This window comes from Astyanax mexicanus, chromosome 17 (genome assembly GCF_023375975.1).
Source record: "Astyanax mexicanus isolate ESR-SI-001 chromosome 17, AstMex3_surface, whole genome shotgun sequence".
Taxonomy (NCBI): domain Eukaryota; kingdom Metazoa; phylum Chordata; class Actinopteri; order Characiformes; family Acestrorhamphidae; genus Astyanax; species Astyanax mexicanus.
The window spans coordinates 10,384,957-10,404,570 of NC_064424.1; the positions used below are offsets into that span (position 1 = coordinate 10,384,957).

General features: G+C 38.6%; 1 protein-coding gene across 1 annotated transcript; it reads right to left on the reverse strand.

Moving 5' to 3' along the window:
- Positions 1–3,785: 3,785 nt before the first annotated feature.
- Positions 3,786–17,036, reverse strand: rhogb (ras homolog family member Gb). Its single transcript, XM_007254151.4, has 2 exons — positions 16,648–17,036; positions 3,786–7,904 (listed from the first exon to the last, which is right to left on the reverse strand). Exon 2 carries the CDS (start codon positions 7,866–7,868, stop codon positions 7,293–7,295), a length of 576 nt encoding a protein of 191 aa, XP_007254213.1. The 5' UTR covers positions 7,869–7,904; positions 16,648–17,036; the 3' UTR covers positions 3,786–7,292.
- Positions 17,037–19,614: the final 2,578 nt, after the last annotated feature.

Below are 19,614 nucleotides of genomic sequence, written 5' to 3' on the forward strand. Positions count from 1 at the left end.
AATCACTTTACCAAGTTTACAGGTCCTACTGATATATTAGTGGTTTTATTTAGTGATGAAAACATCACCAATAACATCACTATTGTTGAGTTCAGGAGGTAGATTACTTTTTATTTATGCTAAAATATGCATTAAATCAAATAACTAACTCTTCATATCCCCCACCTCTCTCTCTCTCTCTCTCTCTCTCCCTTACTCTGTTGCATATTTCCTCTCCTAAGGCTACAATAAACTTTTTACTCAGCACATTAAACAAATTCCAATTGGTCACCCACAATGACTATGTGTACAGCTTACAAATGATGAGTTTCTTTAATTTTACCAAATTAAAAACCAAATGAAATATAAATAAATCACAAAGTTTAACTGTTTCACAGCTTAATACTGGGATACCTTTATACCCCTCTATTGCCTGACATTAGAATGTCTATCTGCTTCAGAGAGTCCTGTTCTACTGGCAATACTTCTCTACAGTGACTGAGACTCAGCAATGGGTGCAACTTAGTGTAACCGTATGCCTTCGTTAGACTGGGGTTTCACCAATATTTGGACATAAATTGTACATGGTGAAATGTACAGATAAAAGGTAGAAAGAATGGGAAAAGTGCAATGATGAGGCTGAACTGGCCAATTACAGCATGGTGTTTATTTACTGGTGAAACAGAGAGAAAGAGAGAGACAGAGGTAGAGGAAGTGGGCATACAGAAGTGCGCTTGGGGAAATTCCTCCACTGCTTAATTCCCACAAATGAGTGGTGAGCGCAGTACAAAAGCAGATAAGATTCATTCAGTAAAAGGAACACAGCTACTAGCCTTGTAAAGTTCCCCCTAATCTCAAATTATCAGGCGACAGTTTCAGTAAAACTTTACAGCAGCACTTGGTGGTGGTGTAGATTCTGTAGGTAAATGTTCACTTTAATCTTCAGGTTCTATTTGTTTAAAGTTGGTTCACCAGCATATGTTATATTTTAATTTGACCATTATATTTAATATGACCCAGCATGACCAGAATAACCAAGCTTGTTAATCAGCAGTACCATTATGACAATGGTGGTCCACCAGTATGACCAGCTTGACCAAGATGCAACATAGATTGTCTATGTCCTCCAGTATGATGAGCTTAAACAGTCTGGTCAACCAGCATGCCCAACTTGACACTAGTTGTTTCAGCCTGCCCAAAGTGGTTGACCAACATTACCAGTATTCCCATGGTTCACCAGAAAGGCCAGCCTTCCTAGAGTATGTGTTTGACTGGATGACCAACATTATAATTACATTATTATCTAAATAATTTTAAAACAAAAAAGTTTTTAATTTTTTGTTGGACATGCGTAGTGAATTGTGAGTAACCGAGCGCTAAAAATGATACAGAAGTTGCATCTCTTAAATCTTTTTTTAGCTTTCTTCAGCTGCATTTATCAACTTTATACCATCAGTTTGGAACATTCTTCAGAGATGCAGTGGCCAAGAAATGCAGCCCAGAAAGATACAGTCTACACTTTGTAACGCAGTATTTGTTTTAGAAGTGATTAGCACCTCCCTTTCTGTTGCACATTGCATTGTTTGATAACAGTGTCCATCAAAACCCCGTTTAAAAAACTGATCGGCTCTGAGGATCTTGGTTAGAGATGCACCAACGTTTGTGGCTGAAACTGAAATCAATCAAATTTTCCACTTTTTGTTCCATTGCATACATTAAACAGCATACATGTATTTTTGTCTTGCTTTTCAAAGAAGAAAAAAAAAGATAAAACTACAATATTAAAGCTATTAATAAAAAAACTATTTAACATCCCAGCAGACATACCAATACAACACAGAATACTCATCAAAACACACATTATTCTGTATAAACACTGTAAGTGCTTCTCTGCTATTTTAAAATAATTAAATTCAGTTGGTAAATACTTTATCCTGGATAAATTTAAGCTTACTGATTTTTGACACTTCATCTGTAGTGCACTACATACTCTACACTGGTCAGTATTTGTAATTATTAAGAAATTATTAAGGCATGTGGGCTCCGAGTGGTCCTGCGGGCTAATCGCTGCCACTATGATCAGGAGTTCGCCTCCTGTTCGAATCCTGTTGATGTAGCTTGCTATCAGCTGCCGGAGCCCTGAGAGAGTACAATTAGCCTCTCTGGGTGGGTAGATGGCACTCTCTCCCCACATCACTCTGAAGTGTGATGTCACTCAGCACAAGGCATCTGTGAGCTGATGTATCAGAACCGAGTCGCTGCACTGTGATGCTACTCTGTAATGTTTGAAAAGAGGCGGTGGCTTTATTACTATAGAATGGGAAGGAAAAGAACCATTACATAATTTTTTTTATACAGGCATTGCTCTGACCCAATTCTCACCAAACTCTTAACCTAATTCTCACCAAAAAGCTGCTGATATGTTGGCAGCATGTTTTAGTTTAGTAATTTGCTCTCTGTAGGGAAGCAAGCTATATGGAACCATTTAGAGAAGGAGTTAGAGCAGTCTTGTTCATCGCTCTGAAGAGCAGTGTGGCATAAAATACAGAAGAAGGAAGTATTCCAGATATTAGAGTGTGTGTGTGTGTGTGTGTGTGTGTGTTCCCGTCCTACTACTTTTCTGTGTTGAGGGTTGTGTGTTTCAGATAAGGAAATCAGTGAGCAGCGGGTGGGTCTATTTAAATACACCAGCATGGCTGCTTCCTCTTTCAGTCTGCACACTCATCTCTGGCACAGCCGTGTCACTGCACTGCGTGACTCAGTGGAATACGTGAAAACCATTAATGGAAGGAACTAGTGGTAAATTCTGTATTTTAATGCTGTAAGGGGTTTAAAATATTGGTACTGGATAATTCCATGTGGAACAGATGTTTCTTAAATAAACCTCTCTTTTAAATATGTATTCATTTTTTATTATTCATGTTCAAAGTCTTATTTGTCCTGGACATTTTCTACCATTTCTACCAGCTTTTCTCACAACCTCAGATATAAATTGTGACGTGATATTACACTACAGAAAAATAAAAAACAAAATATATGATCATTATAAATCTTAATTACTGTGCACATTTTGTGAAAATACTGTTTTTAACCTTATTAACTGATTATTAAAAAATATAGTAACTGCTCTACTAGTTCTACTACTGCTCACACCAAAAATGGACATACATACTAGTAATATACCAGCAAAGCCCTAGAAGTGCAGCCAAAAACATACACAATACATCCAACATGCGGATTTAATATAACATTAAATTAAAGATACACTACAAGTACACTATATGGACAAAACTATTGGGACAACCGCATATTAATAATTTCTTCTAAAAAAAATAAGGGTTAATTCTGTTCTAAATGTTTATTCTGCTTTTGTTGGAGTAACTGTCTCTACTGTCCAGGGAACACTTTATACTATAGGTTTTAGAGCATTGATGTGAGGATTTGATTGTATTTAGTGAATATAGTGTTAATCATTGACCACCCTTTGCACATCTGTTTCAACCGTAGGTTCCAATTGAAGTAGCTTGTAGCTTGAATGTATTAATTAAAAGGGGTATCCACAAAGATTTAGACATATAGTGTATCTACAAATATTTCATGAAATGATTTTTGATTAACCATATGTGTATTTTACAAAATAGATGCTTATTTAACATTTAATGATATACATATTTTATTATATATTGAAAGAACAATCCGCTATGGAAATATTTATCATTATTAACTATAACCATAGTTGTTAAATAACAGTAATCTAAGGGTTATGGCCTGTGATGAAAGTAACTTTAGGATTGTCTTTTTAGAAATTGTGACATCAAAGCTGTGTTTATTTTATTTGCATTAAAACACATTTTTAAAACAGAAATTCAGGTAAATAAATTACAAACAGTAAAACATTGAACATGTAATCAACATTAAAGCCTCATTAAAAACAGACAGTGTGAGAAATTAAAGCTAAGAAGACCTGGTGTTCAATTCTCAGAGTAACGTCCCGAGACAGGCCTGGGCGTGGAGCTGCTGTGGACGGCGCGGGGCTCGGGGAGGAAGTGTGTGGAAACATAAACCCTTCCCTGCTCTGTTTCCAGGAGGAAGATTACTTCCCGTGGAACGCCATAACATGCTGTGGTCAGAGCCTGAGGAAAAGACTGGCTTTTCTTAGCTGTTAAGGCTGGATGTTTATCAGTAACGCAGTGACGACGGAGGGGTTTGCCCTGCGTCTGTCTGCGGCGGACTGGAGCCCTTTGTCTTCAGTGCTTAGTAGAATTCAGGACCAATTTACTGTGGTGTAAAAGCTTATTGTGCAACCGCATGTTGTGTTTGGCCTGCACAGAACTCAGGACATAACTGAGTAACTGCATCATACTGGTTAGTAGCTTCAGGCTGAGTGCTGCATGCTTCCAACTGGCAGTTGTCTTTATGTGCAGAAGTAGATGCTTCAGTTATGCATCATGTAGAATCAAACTGTATAACTGCATTCATCACCATTTCAATCAATCCATTTTGTATATGGTACCTTAGCAGGGCAACAATGAAGCACATACAAAACGAATCACATCTTAACTGCAATTGTACTTAACTAAAAAACCCTCAGCACGAGTTCCATTATTTAACTCATAGCAAACAGTAGCACTGGTAAGATGATATTTGGATATTTACCATGGAGACAAAACTGAATATGGTGCTATATGGTGCTTTTGTGGGCTGCGACCCAATTGTTAGTGCAAAATTGGGACACATACCTTATTAAAGAAAAAAAAAAAACTATTAATTTTGGTTCCTTAAAGAATTATTTTGTAATAAAGACCTAAAGCAATGTTTCTCAACTCTGATTTTCACATTTTAGTGCTTTGCCCTTGGGACACTGCTTTAACACACTCACTTTAACTCAATATTGAGCTGTTCATGACTTGAGTAGGTGGATCAGGTGTGTTGGGAGCAGGGAAAGCACTAAAACACTAAAAATACACATTTTTTTTAACTCAATTCAAATTCCCAAAGCCATAACGATACAACAAATATACAAATATTGTTACATCTTGAAACTTAGAGGGTCTTTGATACATGTAAAATCAGCCATAGATTCTTATGCTAACCATTAAAATTGGGACTAATCGGGGGAGAGAGGACCATCTACCTACCCAGAGTGAGAATGGCTGATTGTGCTCTCTCGAACTCCGGCTGCTGATGCCAAAGCAGCATGTCGCGGAATTTGAACTTGTTATCCGTAGGCCACAACTAATTTACCTTTTTAAAAAGAGTATTTCATTAAAAAGGGCTTTCTAAAAGCTGAATAAAGGCTTTGGAATTGTAACAATGACCACTTGCCAGTAACCTGATGAAAGGTGCTTCAACACTGAAGTTGAAACACTGTTACATTCCTCTAAAAACTTTCAACATTTATGAACAGCCCAAAAATATTAAAGTGCCAAGAAGGTTCTTCGAAGTGATGCCTTAGATGAACCAATCCTGATACCAAAGAGAATCTTTAAATTTATGTTTTCAACTGGCAGTTTCAGTTTCCACACAAACTAATGCTTCTATAGTTATGGGATGCATGAGTAAGGCCTCTGTAAGTTTACATTAACAATGTGAGCTAATTCTGAATTCAGTCATCAAGAGCTGAAAGCAAGAGCTTTTCTTATTCTGGCTGCTTCACGGTTGAGCTCCACCCAGGCTCTGTGGGGAAACAGTGAGTGTGTAGAATGGAGCGTGATGCGTGCTGGAGCCTCTGCTTCCTGAATGGACTGCCAAGATGCTGTTTCCCGCACCATAAGGAAGTAGTGTGGTCAATGCAAAACTCCATACAGAAACTGGTCAAGCCGCTGACGCAGACACGAGCGAGCTGAAATCTGCAGAAATCTCCAGTCTCCTTAATTAACACAGACTAACACAGACATGCAGGTTCATTTAGAGATGTAATCCCGTGGCTGAACAAGCACTTTCAGACACACAGAGGCGTTATCACATAAATACAACAAGAACAAACTAAAGTAAAATCTCAGATCCCTGTTTTGATTAAAGCAAAGTCCTGCATAGTATTGTTAAGGCTTCATTCATTAAAGCTGCTAGACCCTGTGCTTTATACATTTTTTCACTGTGTATTTCTCAGATTTGGTTCAAAACAAGTCATAAGACCTTTTTGTATGAGGTCAAAAAATCCACAGACATTTCCTACTCTCTCAAAAAAATATCACATTAAGATATCTGTATTCTTATATCTCTCCTGTCTTTATATTGATCTATCTGTATATATATATATATGGGGTAAAATATATAGTGGCATTTTCTCAAATAAAAGTACATTCTTTTTGCTTTGCGAGTTCAATCCATCTGTGCAGTATACAATTTACTTCTCTTGTGTTATGATATGATATTATCACTGTCATAAGAAAATCTTAAGTAATTTTATATATAATTAAGTTATGTGTTTAAAAAAAATCAACAGCTGCCCTTTACATTATATAAACAATTTCAGCAACAATTACCTACAATTACTTCTGATAAACACTTTAAATCAGTGGTTCCCAGCCCTGGTCCTGGACATTTTAGTGTTTTCCCCACTTCCACCACACCTGATCCAACTAAACAGCTAATTATATCCTTCCTGTGGTGTAAGTGTAAGTTTTAGAGCAGGAAAACAGTAAAGGAAACGTCCACACATACTATATCTGGGTATTTTTAAAATAAAGAAGATTTCCATCCACACAGAGATGAAAACGCTTGCATGAGCATGCTAAGCCTGTATGGGATAACAGTAATAGCTAATAAATAGTGCACTATGCAAGTTACAAAATTATGGATTCTGTAGATGTTGTAGTTTTATGTCTTGATATAGTTCACTATATAGTGAGTAAGGGGTTGTTTGAGATTAAACCAGAAACATGCATGCATTTTCACATCAGCGTCTTTAAAATCATTTTTTTTACCTTTTTTCCCAAACATCAGTGCTGAAAACAGAGTATTCTAAAATCTTCTTCATGGAGAGTGTTTTCAGAAGAATTTGTTTCCATCATGTTTGGATGGAAGGCTTAAAATCAGACAAAATCTTTTTTTAGCAAGGTAAACAGCAAGCAGTAATCCAGGACCAGGACTGGGAATCTTGCAAACAAGTTGCAATCAAAGGACAAATTCATCATTTTTTTGCTGCTAAGCTACAAAGTTTTCTTACAACAGAGACAATAGGCTTTCACAACACTTTGGCTCTTGGTCATGGCTGGCTAACTCTGTCATACTTTTCTTTCATTAATTACATTAGCATATAAATCTCTATGTAATTCAAAATAAGGCTATGCTCTCTCTTCCTCGCCCCGTTCTCAGAGGAGTATGCAGGGTTTTTTGGTGGCAGGTTGCTGGGGGTTGAGGAAGGCGCGAACGGCCTCGGCGAACACGTCCTTGATGCCATCCTGGTTGAGTGCCGAGCACTCCATGTACTTGATGGCGTGGATCTGTCGAGCCAAAGCCTGGCCCTGCTGCTGCGTGATGGGCGCCTGGTTCTGCTCCTTCAGTTTCTTCTGCACCTCTGAGTCGTTGCGGAGGTCGCTCTTGGTGCCCACCAGCAGGATAGGCACGTTGGGGCAGTGGTGGGTGACCTCGGGATGCCACTTGTGCTTGACGTTCTCGTAGGAGGGCGGGCTGGAGATGGAGAAGCAGATGACGAAGACGTTGGTCTGCGGGTAGGAGAGCGTGCGCAGGCGGTCGTACTCCTCCTGACCTGCAGTGTCCCACAGGTTCAGGCTGATGGCCCGGCCGTCCACGCTCACCTGGGAGCTGTAGTTGTCGAAGACGGTGGGGATGTACTCTTTCGGGAAGGCGCCGGTGGTGTAAGAGATGAGCAGGCAGGTCTTCCCCACCGCACCATCGCCTACTACCACACACTTAATGCTCTGCATGCTGGGAGGGGATGAAGCGCTTCAATCTTCAACAAGCTGACAGAAGGAGAAAAAAGAAACAGCAGCAAGTTACTATCAGAGAGCCATTAAACACAGATTGACAGTTGCAGTTGATTATGCATAAACTGTTATTATATTAAAATATGTAGGGGTTGCCAATATGACAATATTTTCAGAATATTGTATTGTGACCCACTTATAAACTGGGGATCTACAGCTCCACCTCTTGTCTCCCGATGATTGAAATATGTCAATAAAGTGCCCCCCAGAGTGGCAAAAATTGGACAAAGTGAGAGCCCTTCTAGGATTACATTATGATGATGTGCCCCTCAAAAAAGGGTCTTAATAAGTGCCCTTCTTAATAGTTGCCCTTCTAATAAAACAGTGTACTTTATTAAGTGGCCTCTATTTCATACCTGCTTGACAGTGACCCAAAGTTTATCCTCTCCAGTAGAAATATGGCGCTGTTTAGGGTAAATTTCCTAACAGATGCCACTCTAGAGAACAAAATGTGATGTAGTGCCCTATAAGTGCCCTTACAAGTGAGTTCAGTGATGGACCAAGGAGGGGACCAACATGGGCCCATCTATGGGGCATTGATCATACATTGTACGACAAACATTTTTGTGCTCTGACCCTGTGTCGTGTACTAAGTGATGTTTGAGTCCGCCAAGGTTGTGACCTGTCCTTCTGAACATTTCATTAAAACAAGTGTTTTCAGTCATGTTTAACTGGATGGAATGCAGCACATGTTGAATAAAAATCACTGTATCACTGTACTAAGTATGGAAACGTATTTGGATAGCAGTTTTTGTATGTAATATCACATACTGTGAAAATGTCTATAAAAATTACAAAACAATATTTTGTACCATATTGACAAACCCTAAATATATTATAAATATATAATGCAAAGAAAATAAAATTCTTTATATTGTGTCAAAAGTTATAAATGGACCAGTTGAATTCTGAATAATAGCTTCATAGTTCTGATTCTGCAGATATCTGATTATATAAGTGGTACTCTTGGATTTCTTAGATCAGATTAAGGCCTTAAAATCTGATTAAGAAATTTTAGCTAGTCACGTTGCTCAACTTTCTTTTGGTTTTCTCAATTTGTGCATGCACGCAAAGCCTAACCATATAATACAGACACTGTCGAAAGAAAGCTTATTTCCGTCTTTGCATCAGTATAGAGGAAGCTGTAAGAAGGGTAGTGTTACGTACTGTTAGAAACCATTAAATAAAATAGAAAGATGCACATTGACCTTAAAGTGGATCCATGTTTACACAACGCTGTGGCAGGAAACTTATTGTTTACATCACATCCTTCTGTTAAATTATTATTGGCTGGTTGCAAAGTACAAATTCGAATATTGCCCGACTTATGTAAACCTGGTGTTTTTCTATTTCCCATGATTACACTGATAGAGTTTATGAATTAAATAATAGGTTACATTAGTTAGGTTGCTTAAATTAAATAATGGTTTATAGAATCAGCACAATTCCACACTTATATTAAAAGTATTAGCATTTAAGGCCCAACATATTTTTATCATTACATTCATTACATTACATTGAGTTTTATATTGTTTGTTCTTGTTGTTTACTGTTTCAAGGATGATGACCTACATTATTTATATACACCATTTTCTTTAGTTTTATTAATCTATGTTTTTTTTTTGGTATGCATTTTAAAAAATAAGAAATGTATCTTTTGCTTAAGAAACCTAAGAAATGGAATTGTAGATACAGAAAAATCAATTACATAAATAATTGATAGACAGGCCTAAACAAGAGGAAGCAGGATTAAGAGAATGGGAGGGGTTATGTACAGTTCAGCAAATGAGGCCAATAAGTAGTTAAGTAGATAAATGGGTACTGTGAATGTTAGCTGGGCTGGAAACCAATGTGGATGGTTAAACCAATATGTGAATAAATGGATGGATGATACTGCAGATTGCTTTTATTTTTGACGTATCAGTCCCAGAGTCTAGATAGCAATAAGGAAAGGTAATGATCAACCTTATATTTGGGTTTATGCAAATGTGCAAAGGCACTGATGTCATTTGTCTCTTTTATGATAAATGTTTTGAATATATGGTTTGACCGAACCAGTTCCTCTCACTTCCCCTTACAGCAGTCTGTATTTTACTATCAGAAACTCTGATGGCTGAAATGCAGGCTTTTCAAATAGCCTGTGCTAAAACTAATGATCCGCCATAAACACCATAAAGTCTTAAAGTATAAAAAGACTAAAGCCAGTCTTTGTTCCTTATTTGGCCTCTTGCTCTCTGGTGCACTTCTGTATGCGAAACCACAGTGCAAACACTGTTTAACAAAATCTTCTTCACTGCTATATGACCGATTTTTGGAGGGAAGTAACACACTGTACTTGATACCCCTCACGTCTATTGTATGTTAGAGGAAAGTTTAAGTGTGTGTCAAGTGCAGTGCTTAAATATGTACTATGTTCTTTTAATTAATACATTAAGCTTGTAATGCTTATTCAATAATTACAGGAGAAATATGCTTTTGTTTAAATGTTCATATAGTTTTGGAGGATAATTTTAGTGAGGAGATTTGTCCAGTACATAAGGATCAGAGGTCATTGTTCAACAGGACCAACATAGAACTTATTCTTATTCTGAGAACTAACTTATATCTTGTATATCTACACTAGGGGTGGGACAATATATTATGTTGCAATATATCATATAGTTTAAATCGTACTGTGTCGTATCGATGCGTGGCGTCAAATCTCAATATTTCTTTCTAAATAAAGTTACTGCATCATTACTCCACATGGTGGAACTAATTAAATGAATGGGGTAAAATAATGAAGAATTTTTACTGGTTGTTAAATTCTGTAAAACTGACACAAATAAATCAATAATTCCTGATATTTGCTTATTTTGGAGTATTCGTCACATTATTATCATTATTGTGGGCAATGTATCCTGATCATATTGTATCATAAGATGCCTGTGATTACCATCCCAATCTACATTGTTCAAAATACAGGTTTTACAAAAGGGATTTATCCGTGAAGAGATGCCACACTAAACGTTATGAAAACTCTCATTCATGTTTAAACCAGTGACTGATACAGTTACAGTTACTAATACAACCTCTGCTGTAGACCAGAATTAGGGCCCTCTCTGGTAAGAATGGGTAATTGCACTGAGCATGCGGAAGAATAATTTTTAACTGGGTGGGTGTGATGCGGTCTCCTTTCAGAGCGGATGAATCTGATTCCAGGTTATGTTTAGTCAGAGAGAGAGAGAGAGAGAGCGCTCAGTCAGAAACTTCACTTTAACTACACATTTTGTGTTTACTATGAGTGAAAGAGCTACTGAAGTCTGAGTTTCCTTTTCTGAAGTCCCCATTGCTCCACCAGCCGCTGGCATTCAGTAAAACTGAGCGGGATCCTCGTTTAGAGGCTGTACACGTGATGTAAGTACGTAAAGACACGTGACGTGGTCAGAAGAACACCCCAGTTTTTAGAATTAATATATTAGGCTAAGCAGGAATGGTCGTTTTGCAGCACATTAGTACCATTAAACACAATATTTTGTCCCTTCTGCACTCAGATATGCTCCTGCATTCAGTTTAGAAACAAAATAATACGGACTGCCACTATACCTAGAAGACTAGAAGGGCCCACATTTGGGTCCATTCTGCACTCTAATAAACATACAACCAACTTACATAGTAGTTAGTTAATAAATAATTAACAGTATCTACTAAAGAGTTTTACACTGGCTTCATGATTCTGTATAAATCTTCCTAAATGCATTGAAGAATCTTGCTTACTTTTGGGGTTACAATAGTATGAAGTTCAGAAAATTGCTTAAGGCTTGATCTTTCTGCACACCCCCACCCTGTTCTCTCACTCTTTATGTCTTTCTTGTTCTGAGTGCTGGAGTCCAGCAGATAATTGACCACGGGAAAATGAAGCAAGACTGTCTCTGCCCAATCTCCAGGGACGGGGGTGGAGGGGAGCGAGTGAGAGTGCAGTTTAGAGCCCAGCTCACTTCTGTAAAGCATTAGCTAGTGGAAGTGATGGGCCAAGACCCTAGCCAAACAACATTGTCAGCCAGCCTGAACCTCTTCCACCTCCTCCAGCTGCCACTCACTTTCTACTGACCAGAGCCCTGCTGAGCGAGCTAAGAGTGATGATATGAGCGATGAAGAGCAGAGGGTGTGGCCAATATGCTGATTAAAACACTGTACAAATAATACACATGAAGCCCTGAGTAGTTTAATTAACTAAACATGTTTTGACTTCATTAATCTTGTTTAATGAAACGTAGGCGTGGCAAGTTTAGGGCATGGTTAACAGTGGTATATTTTGACTAGGGTGTTGCTTAGTAACAGGAAACAGTCCAAATGATGTCACATTTGAGACAATGCTTGCTGTCAGGGTAAGACAGTAGAGTGCATGCGTGCAGGATCTGTATAAAAAATGAGAGGAAAGACAAAACAATCGCATTTACACTCTTAACAATAAAAGTGCCAGAATCGGATCATCGGCTGATGCCATAAACAATCCACTTTTGGTTTCATAAAGGATCATGTTTTAAATAGAGATCATTTGAACTGGTACAGAACCAAATATCTACAGAAGGTTCTTTAGATTCACACATATATTTGGTACAAATATAGATACAGTATATAATTACAGTATATAAATGGAGTAATCTAGACACCTAAGGCTATGTTCACATTACAAGCCTAGTTAATACATTTGGCGGTGACCTGTATCTGTCTGTAATATAAACCAATCTGCCCATGAAACAGCACACCTAAACACATTGATGCGTTCACATTACTAGGCTAAAGTAACTCAAATCTGATTTTTTGGCCTTAACTGTGACACAGATCTGAATATTTTTTTGGTGGATATGGCCATGTCACTTCAAATCCTTTTTAAACTGAATTGAATCAGATACATATCGTCGCTGTCAAATGAAAAACACTTATCTCCATTTTTGTCGATTTTTAGTTTACTACATAATGTGAACAGACCAACTGTCCCTTTCACTGTGCCAAAATTTCTTGATGAACAGACCAATAGAAATACTTAAAATTGACCTGAAATAAACTCTTTTTACATTGACTTCTATTGAAAGTTGACAAGGTTTTTTCTCTCTCCTGTAAAGTTGGTGTTTTGGAGATAAGGGTTTTTCATTGGACAGCAACAATATGTAGGGATGCAACATGAATGTAAACGGCCAGATCGGATTCCATGCACTTAGTCATGTTGTTATCAGACAGCACTAGGGTTGAGTACTAGAATCTATGTACTACTATGTTCTTACGGAACATGCATCAGTTTAGGCATAACAGATTACTATTGAATATCCCGTTGTTGCTGTTTTTGAAAAACTTTTAATATTAGGTTTTCCTTAACAACAAACTACAGAACATTGATTAAGGGGAGTCAGACTCTGCCAGCAATGCAGCATCAATAGAGGTGACGTGCACAAATGTACCAAAATGTCCATTCACTTTACAGACAGATGCTGATCACTTATATTAATAAATGTAAACTATCCAAATCAGAGAGCAAAAAATCTGAATGAATTAATGGGGCCTGTAATGTGAGGAGATGCACTGAATCTAATCTGACCGCTCACATGTGTCACATGCCCACAATTTAGATAAATATACAATCTTGACTTAGCTATATCTGATTTGAGAAGATCAGATTAGACATGTCCACAAAACCATAAAAACAGATCTTTCACTTCAGCTTGGTAATGTAAACATAGCCTGACAAAAACAAGTATCTCCATTTCTGTTGATTTTTTGTTTACTACATAATTTGAACCCACAAACTGTCCAAACATTTCTTAATGATTAGACTAATAGAAATACTTTAAAATGACCTGAAATAAAGTATTTTATATTGACTTCCATTGAAAGTTTAGAAGCATTTTTTCTCTCTCCTGTAAAGTTTCTGTTTTGGAGATACCTGTTTTTCATTGGACAGCGCCGATATTTAGGTTAATAAGTTAATTATGTGTGCAACTCATTTTAAAGGTAGGTGTTGTAAATTAAAGCTATATATGTTAAGCCGAAACTTTTCACAGTGTGTACCTAAAGAGAAAAAGAGAACTAAAGCAGACTGCGATTGTCACTGAAAAGAAATAAAAACTGGAAGTGTATGCTATTAACGTACGCGTCCTTGACCACTTCTCACTAAAACCCACATGCTGAGTGCACTGAACATTGAACTAATGGTTTATGCTGAGCTTTAGTGTTGCAAGCTCACTGCTTCGATCCTAAAGGGAAGTGTGTCAGATAGTAAATGCATTGTACTGTAAAGCTGCATACAACTGTACTGATGGAATGGAAAGTGTTTCTGATTCTGTCAAATAGCTAAAGCTCTTGTTTCCGTTGCTTACTGTCAAATTATCTGTTGTGTGTGAATTAAATGGGTGTAAATGGTGATGTGGTGGTAACTGATATGACTAGTGCATACTCTTAGAAAAAAAGGTGCCAAACTGTCAGAGAGGTGGTGCCCTCAACCCTGAACCTTAGGCCTAGATGCCCTGTACTGACTTTCTATCTTCTATGTTCTGTTTTTTTTTTATGGGTAATAAAGACACACATGCACAGTTCCTCTCTAGTTTATATAGTTTAGATCTAAGATACCTCAAAGACATTGAACATGTATAGTCTTTAAAATAAAGGATCTACTCACAGTTCGTTAATTATGCCATAGGAAAAAAAACACTTTTGGTTCAGACAGTGGAAATTCTGAATTTACAGTTTCCAAGACTACCACATTCTAAAAAGTCCCATCTGATCAGTCAGTTCTTGCAGTTACTCTGGCTGTTTTGTAATTCCTCCACTCTTAAGGGTAACATAGGGTATACGGTAAGAGGAAGGCTTTTAATAAGGAACTTGCTTTAGTATCAACCCCCTGCTGTGAGAAACTGCTGAGCGAAGAATGTTCTTCATGGGTTCTTTCTCTTTACACTAGTTCCCACAGTTAGGCTGATCATAACCCCCACAGAACTGTAATGTACTGCGGAAAAACACAGCAGAGGGTGGTAAATATAGCTAGATGGAAGTACGGTCTTGTAGATAGATTGCTTAAGATGGAACAAATGAATGGACTTTACAGAGTTGTGACAGCACATACATACAAGCAAGCACACACACACACATACACACACACGAACATCACTTTTAGAATGAGGATGTGAACAGTTCCACTTTTCCTTGTGGAAAAGCAAAAGTCTGTCTTGTCTTGTTTTATTTGTGTGTTTTTTTCACATATAATCTTACACTTTCATATCTTAAATTTGTGTTAGCATACTGTGAAATTGGGCTGCACAATATATAACTTTAGCATTGTAATTGATTTGATATGTTATATAAGGCAAATTAAAATTGATACACATCATTCTACAAACTGCTTGATACATAATGTCGTATAGACTAGGGCAGATTATACAGGACAGTACCAGTAAAATGTTTGGACACATCTCTTTTCCTAATTCACTGTGTTTTTTTCTGTTAATGATTTCTCACATTGTAAATGTAATATCCAAGACATTAAAGCTATACATGAAAAGATGCTGAATTATTTTTTGTATGTAAAACAAATCAAAATATGTTTTATATACTTTGGATTCTTCTAAGTAGCCACTTTTAGCTATAATGACAGCTTTATTTTAGACACTCTTGCTTTTCTCAGTGTTTTCATGAGGTAGAGTCACCTAGAATATGTGGAATAATTTTCTCTGCATCTTGAAGGAGTTTCTGGAGGTTCTGAACTAGGGGTGTGTCATATCATATTGTACGCAAAATTATTGCCAACATTTTTTTATATTCTGAACAATAGTTTCTGCTTTTCCTTCATGCTGTGAAGCTCAAGCATATCCCAAATCACCAAATCATCCATATCAGTTGATCAGGAGGAAAAACACTATGTTTTGTTTAAAAAGGAAAAAACATAATAAAGTGTTAAGTGTCCTTTAATTGTTGTCATGTTTTTATTATTAATCTACCTTCAATGTAGGTAGGAAGTAAATTAAACAAAGAGATAAATAAACAAATAAATCTGATTAAAAAAAAACATTGAATGAGTACTTTTGACTAATTCTAAACAAGTAAACATAAGTTTAAGCTCATTTTCATTAATCAAAAATGCAAAAAAAAAAAAAAAAAGTTAGACTAGATATCTGTTTATAATCTGTTTATATTTAAGTTAGCTTTAGCCTTGTCATGATATAGGGAAATAGGAAACTGACTGACTGACTGGGTGAGTGAGTTAGTGAGTGTATGGGAGTGGCAGATAGATGCCTGGCTATGGACTGAATACACACATTCAGGAAAGGAAATCTGATGATGGGAGTCTCTGGGGATGCGAGTATGTGCACAAAACAAACAGTGAAGCATTGGAGCTCGATTTGGCTTCTTATTCAGCAGCTTCTTTTCGAATTTCCCGTTCCACCTTAAATGGTGCAGCAGTTGCATTCCGACGCCCGGGCGGCGGAATGCAACTGCTGCACCATTTAAGGTGGAACGGGAAATTCGAAAAAGTCGAGATAAATTAATATAATTAATTTAGATATCAGTTTTAAATCAATTTAAGTCTCAGAGGCTTACATTACAATAATTTTTATTTACTTTTAGTATACTTAACCCAACTGCTACCTATGTAATATGTAATCTCCACACAGTCAGGCAGGCTATTAAAGCTATAACTCTCTATAAATAGTTAAAATAAACGCATTTTAAATGAATAAACGTCTCTTACCAATCATGCTCCTGCTGTAGCTTGGTGTAGACAGATTTCAGTAGGTTTCCAAAGGCGAGCAGCAGCGGATCTCCTCCAAAAAAACACACGCACAAACGCACGCGCTCGCTCGCTCGCTCGCCTGCTGTCTGCTGCTGCTGCTGCTTCTGCTTCTGCTGTGTGGATGCGGTTATTGAACTATGTAGGAAGTGAGTGCACCCCTAAGAGAGGAAGTATGGCTTAACGGCATGTTTGAGGAAGTTTGCCGAAGTGATGGAGCTATGAAAATGTCCATGTGGGCGTAAAAAACGAGCGTCGAGCGCAGGGAATTCCCGGGTTCACGCTTCTTCTCAGCCCACGCTCTCGTCCAGGGGGCACGCGCTCCACAATAAGCTCGATACGAGTTTATTACAGGGCAGCACGAGAGCACGCTCTACCTCTCATGACTCTACCATCATCAATGCTGCAAGATCTTGGTGAAAAATGAATGCAACGCATACTGCAATCAAAGATAAAGCGGGTCAACTAAATATTAAAGCTTCCCTTTCCTGATTTATGTACCGATTGTAGGAATATTTCTAAACAGGAGGAACACTATCCAAAATAGGCATCTGAGCACCTCTTTATATGGCAGCAGCATCTGAGCAAAAGCGTGTTAAAAGGAAAAGACATGTACCTGAGCAGTGGTATAAGCAGATGTGTGTACATGGGCAGAAACCTAGCCAGAACCCTATACTGGCAAAAGGCTGTAAATGGGCAGAAGCATGTACCTAAGGCAAATGCCTGTGAATGAGCATAAGTCTAACGAGAAACCTACAACTGGGCAAAAGGCTGTGGATGGGCAGAACACTGTTCCTAAATAGAAGCCTGTGGATGGGCAGAACACTGTTCCTGAGCAGAAGTCTGTGGATGGGCAGAAGCCTTTGCTCGGGCAAAAGTCAGTGAACGAGCATAAGGCTGTGAATAGACAGAAGCCTGTGAATGGGCAGAAGCCTGTGAATGGGCAGAAGCCTGTGAATGGCCAATAGCCTTATGAGAAGCCTGAGAATGGGCAGAGGCCTTTGTGAGAAGCCTGTGAATGGGCAGAATCCTGCAACAGAAGCCTGTAACTGGGAAAATGCCTGTGAATGAGCGCAAGTCTGAACAGAAACCTGTTACTGGGCAGATGTCTGTACATAGGCAGAAGTCTGTGGACAGGCAGAACCCTGTGTTTGGGCAGAAGCCTGTGAACCAGCAGAAGCCTGTGAACGGGCAGAAGCCTGTGAACGGGCAGACGCTTGTACCTGGGCAGAAGCCTGTGCCTTGGCAAAAGCCTGTGAATGGACTGAAACCTGTGAATAAGCTGAAACCTATACCTGGGCAGAAGCCTGTGCTTGCGTAGAAGTCTGTGAATGAGCGAAAGCCTATATCTGGGCAGAAGCCTGCATTTGGGCAGAAACCTAGACAGACCACTGTTCCTGGGCAAAGGTCTGAACCTGTGCAGAAGCCTGTAAATGGGCCAAAGCCTATATCTTGGCAGATGCCTGTGCCTGGAAAAAAATCTGTGAACAGGCAGAAGCCTGTGAAACAAGCCTTTCCCTATTAAATATATCCTTTTCCTTTAATATTGTAATACCTTATATGTCATCAATACACACACTTTGTCACTCACAGCTTAAGAAGTGATGTCTCTCTTGAGTAAATAAAAATTAACCTGTAGGCAAAATGCCTAATGCCAGGGGCAGGAAGAGAAAAAAAGCATTCATTGAGCTGTGGAGTAGTTTAAATGTGTTCTCGGGAATGATGATGCTCCATGCAAGAGAATTGGGAATTTGAGGATGAGGTGGGGTGGTGATCATTCAGCATCCTGACCTGATCTGACCTCAATGATGCTTTTGTTGCTAAATGCAATTAAATAATCACAGCAAATTTTCAAAATTAAATAGAATTTTACTGTTTCTGTTTAGCAGATTGTATATATAGCAACTGAGAGCAATCACTGAATTAAGAGACTCCAGTAGAATGGCTGTATGACTGGGTTTAACATTTGGCGACAGCCACTGTTGGCAAACATTTGTACACTCAATGACTGACATTGTTAGTTGGTTGATTGCAGTCAGCTGCATGCTTCTACCAAAGTGGCACAGAAAGAGCCACACATTCATATATCACAGAAGGAATTCTTTGTTTTACGCTTTGCCACAGAAAGCTAAAGAAAAGCTTTTTATGTTTATTTTTATTTCAAGGGGAAAGCCCACTTGGTACAGTGTTCTGTTAATGTCAGGGATATATACACTGCTCAAAAAAATAAAGGGAACACTCAAATAACACAATATAACTCCAAGTAAATCAAACTTCTGTGAAATTAAACTGTCCACTTAGGAAGCAACACTGATTGACAATCAATTTCACCTGCTGTTGTGCAAATGGAATAGACAACAGGTGGAAATTATTGGCAATTAGCAAGACACACTCAATAAAGGAGTGGTTCTGCAGGTGGGGACCACAGACCACTTCTCAGAACCTATGCTGTCTGGCTGATGTTTTGGTCAGTTTTGAATGTTGGTGGTGCTTTCACACTCGTGGTAGCATGAGACGGACTCTACAACCCACACAAGTGGCTCAGGTAGTGCAGCTCATCCAGGATGGCACATCAATGCGAGCTGTGGCAAGAAGGTTTGCTGTGTCTGTCAGCGTAGTGTCCAGAGGCTGGAGGCGCTACCAGGGGACAGGCCAGTACACCAGGAGACGTGGAGGAGGCCGTAGGAGGGCAACAACCCAGCAGCAGGACCGCTACCTCCGCCTTTGTGCAAGAAGGAACAGGAGGAGCACTGCCAGAGCCCTGCAAAATGACCTCCAGCAGGCCACAAATGTGCATGTGTCTGCACAAACGGTTAGAAACCAACTCCATGAGGATGGTATGAGGGCCCGACGTCCACAGATGGGGGTTGTGCTCACAGCCCAACACCGTGCAGGACGCTTGGCATTTGCCAGAGAACACCAGGATTG

Coding starts and splice junctions, on each gene's coding strand:
- rhogb (XM_007254151.4), bottom strand. CDS start 7,868: ATGCAGAGCATTAAGTGTGTGGTAGTAGGCGATGGTGCGGTGGGGAAG.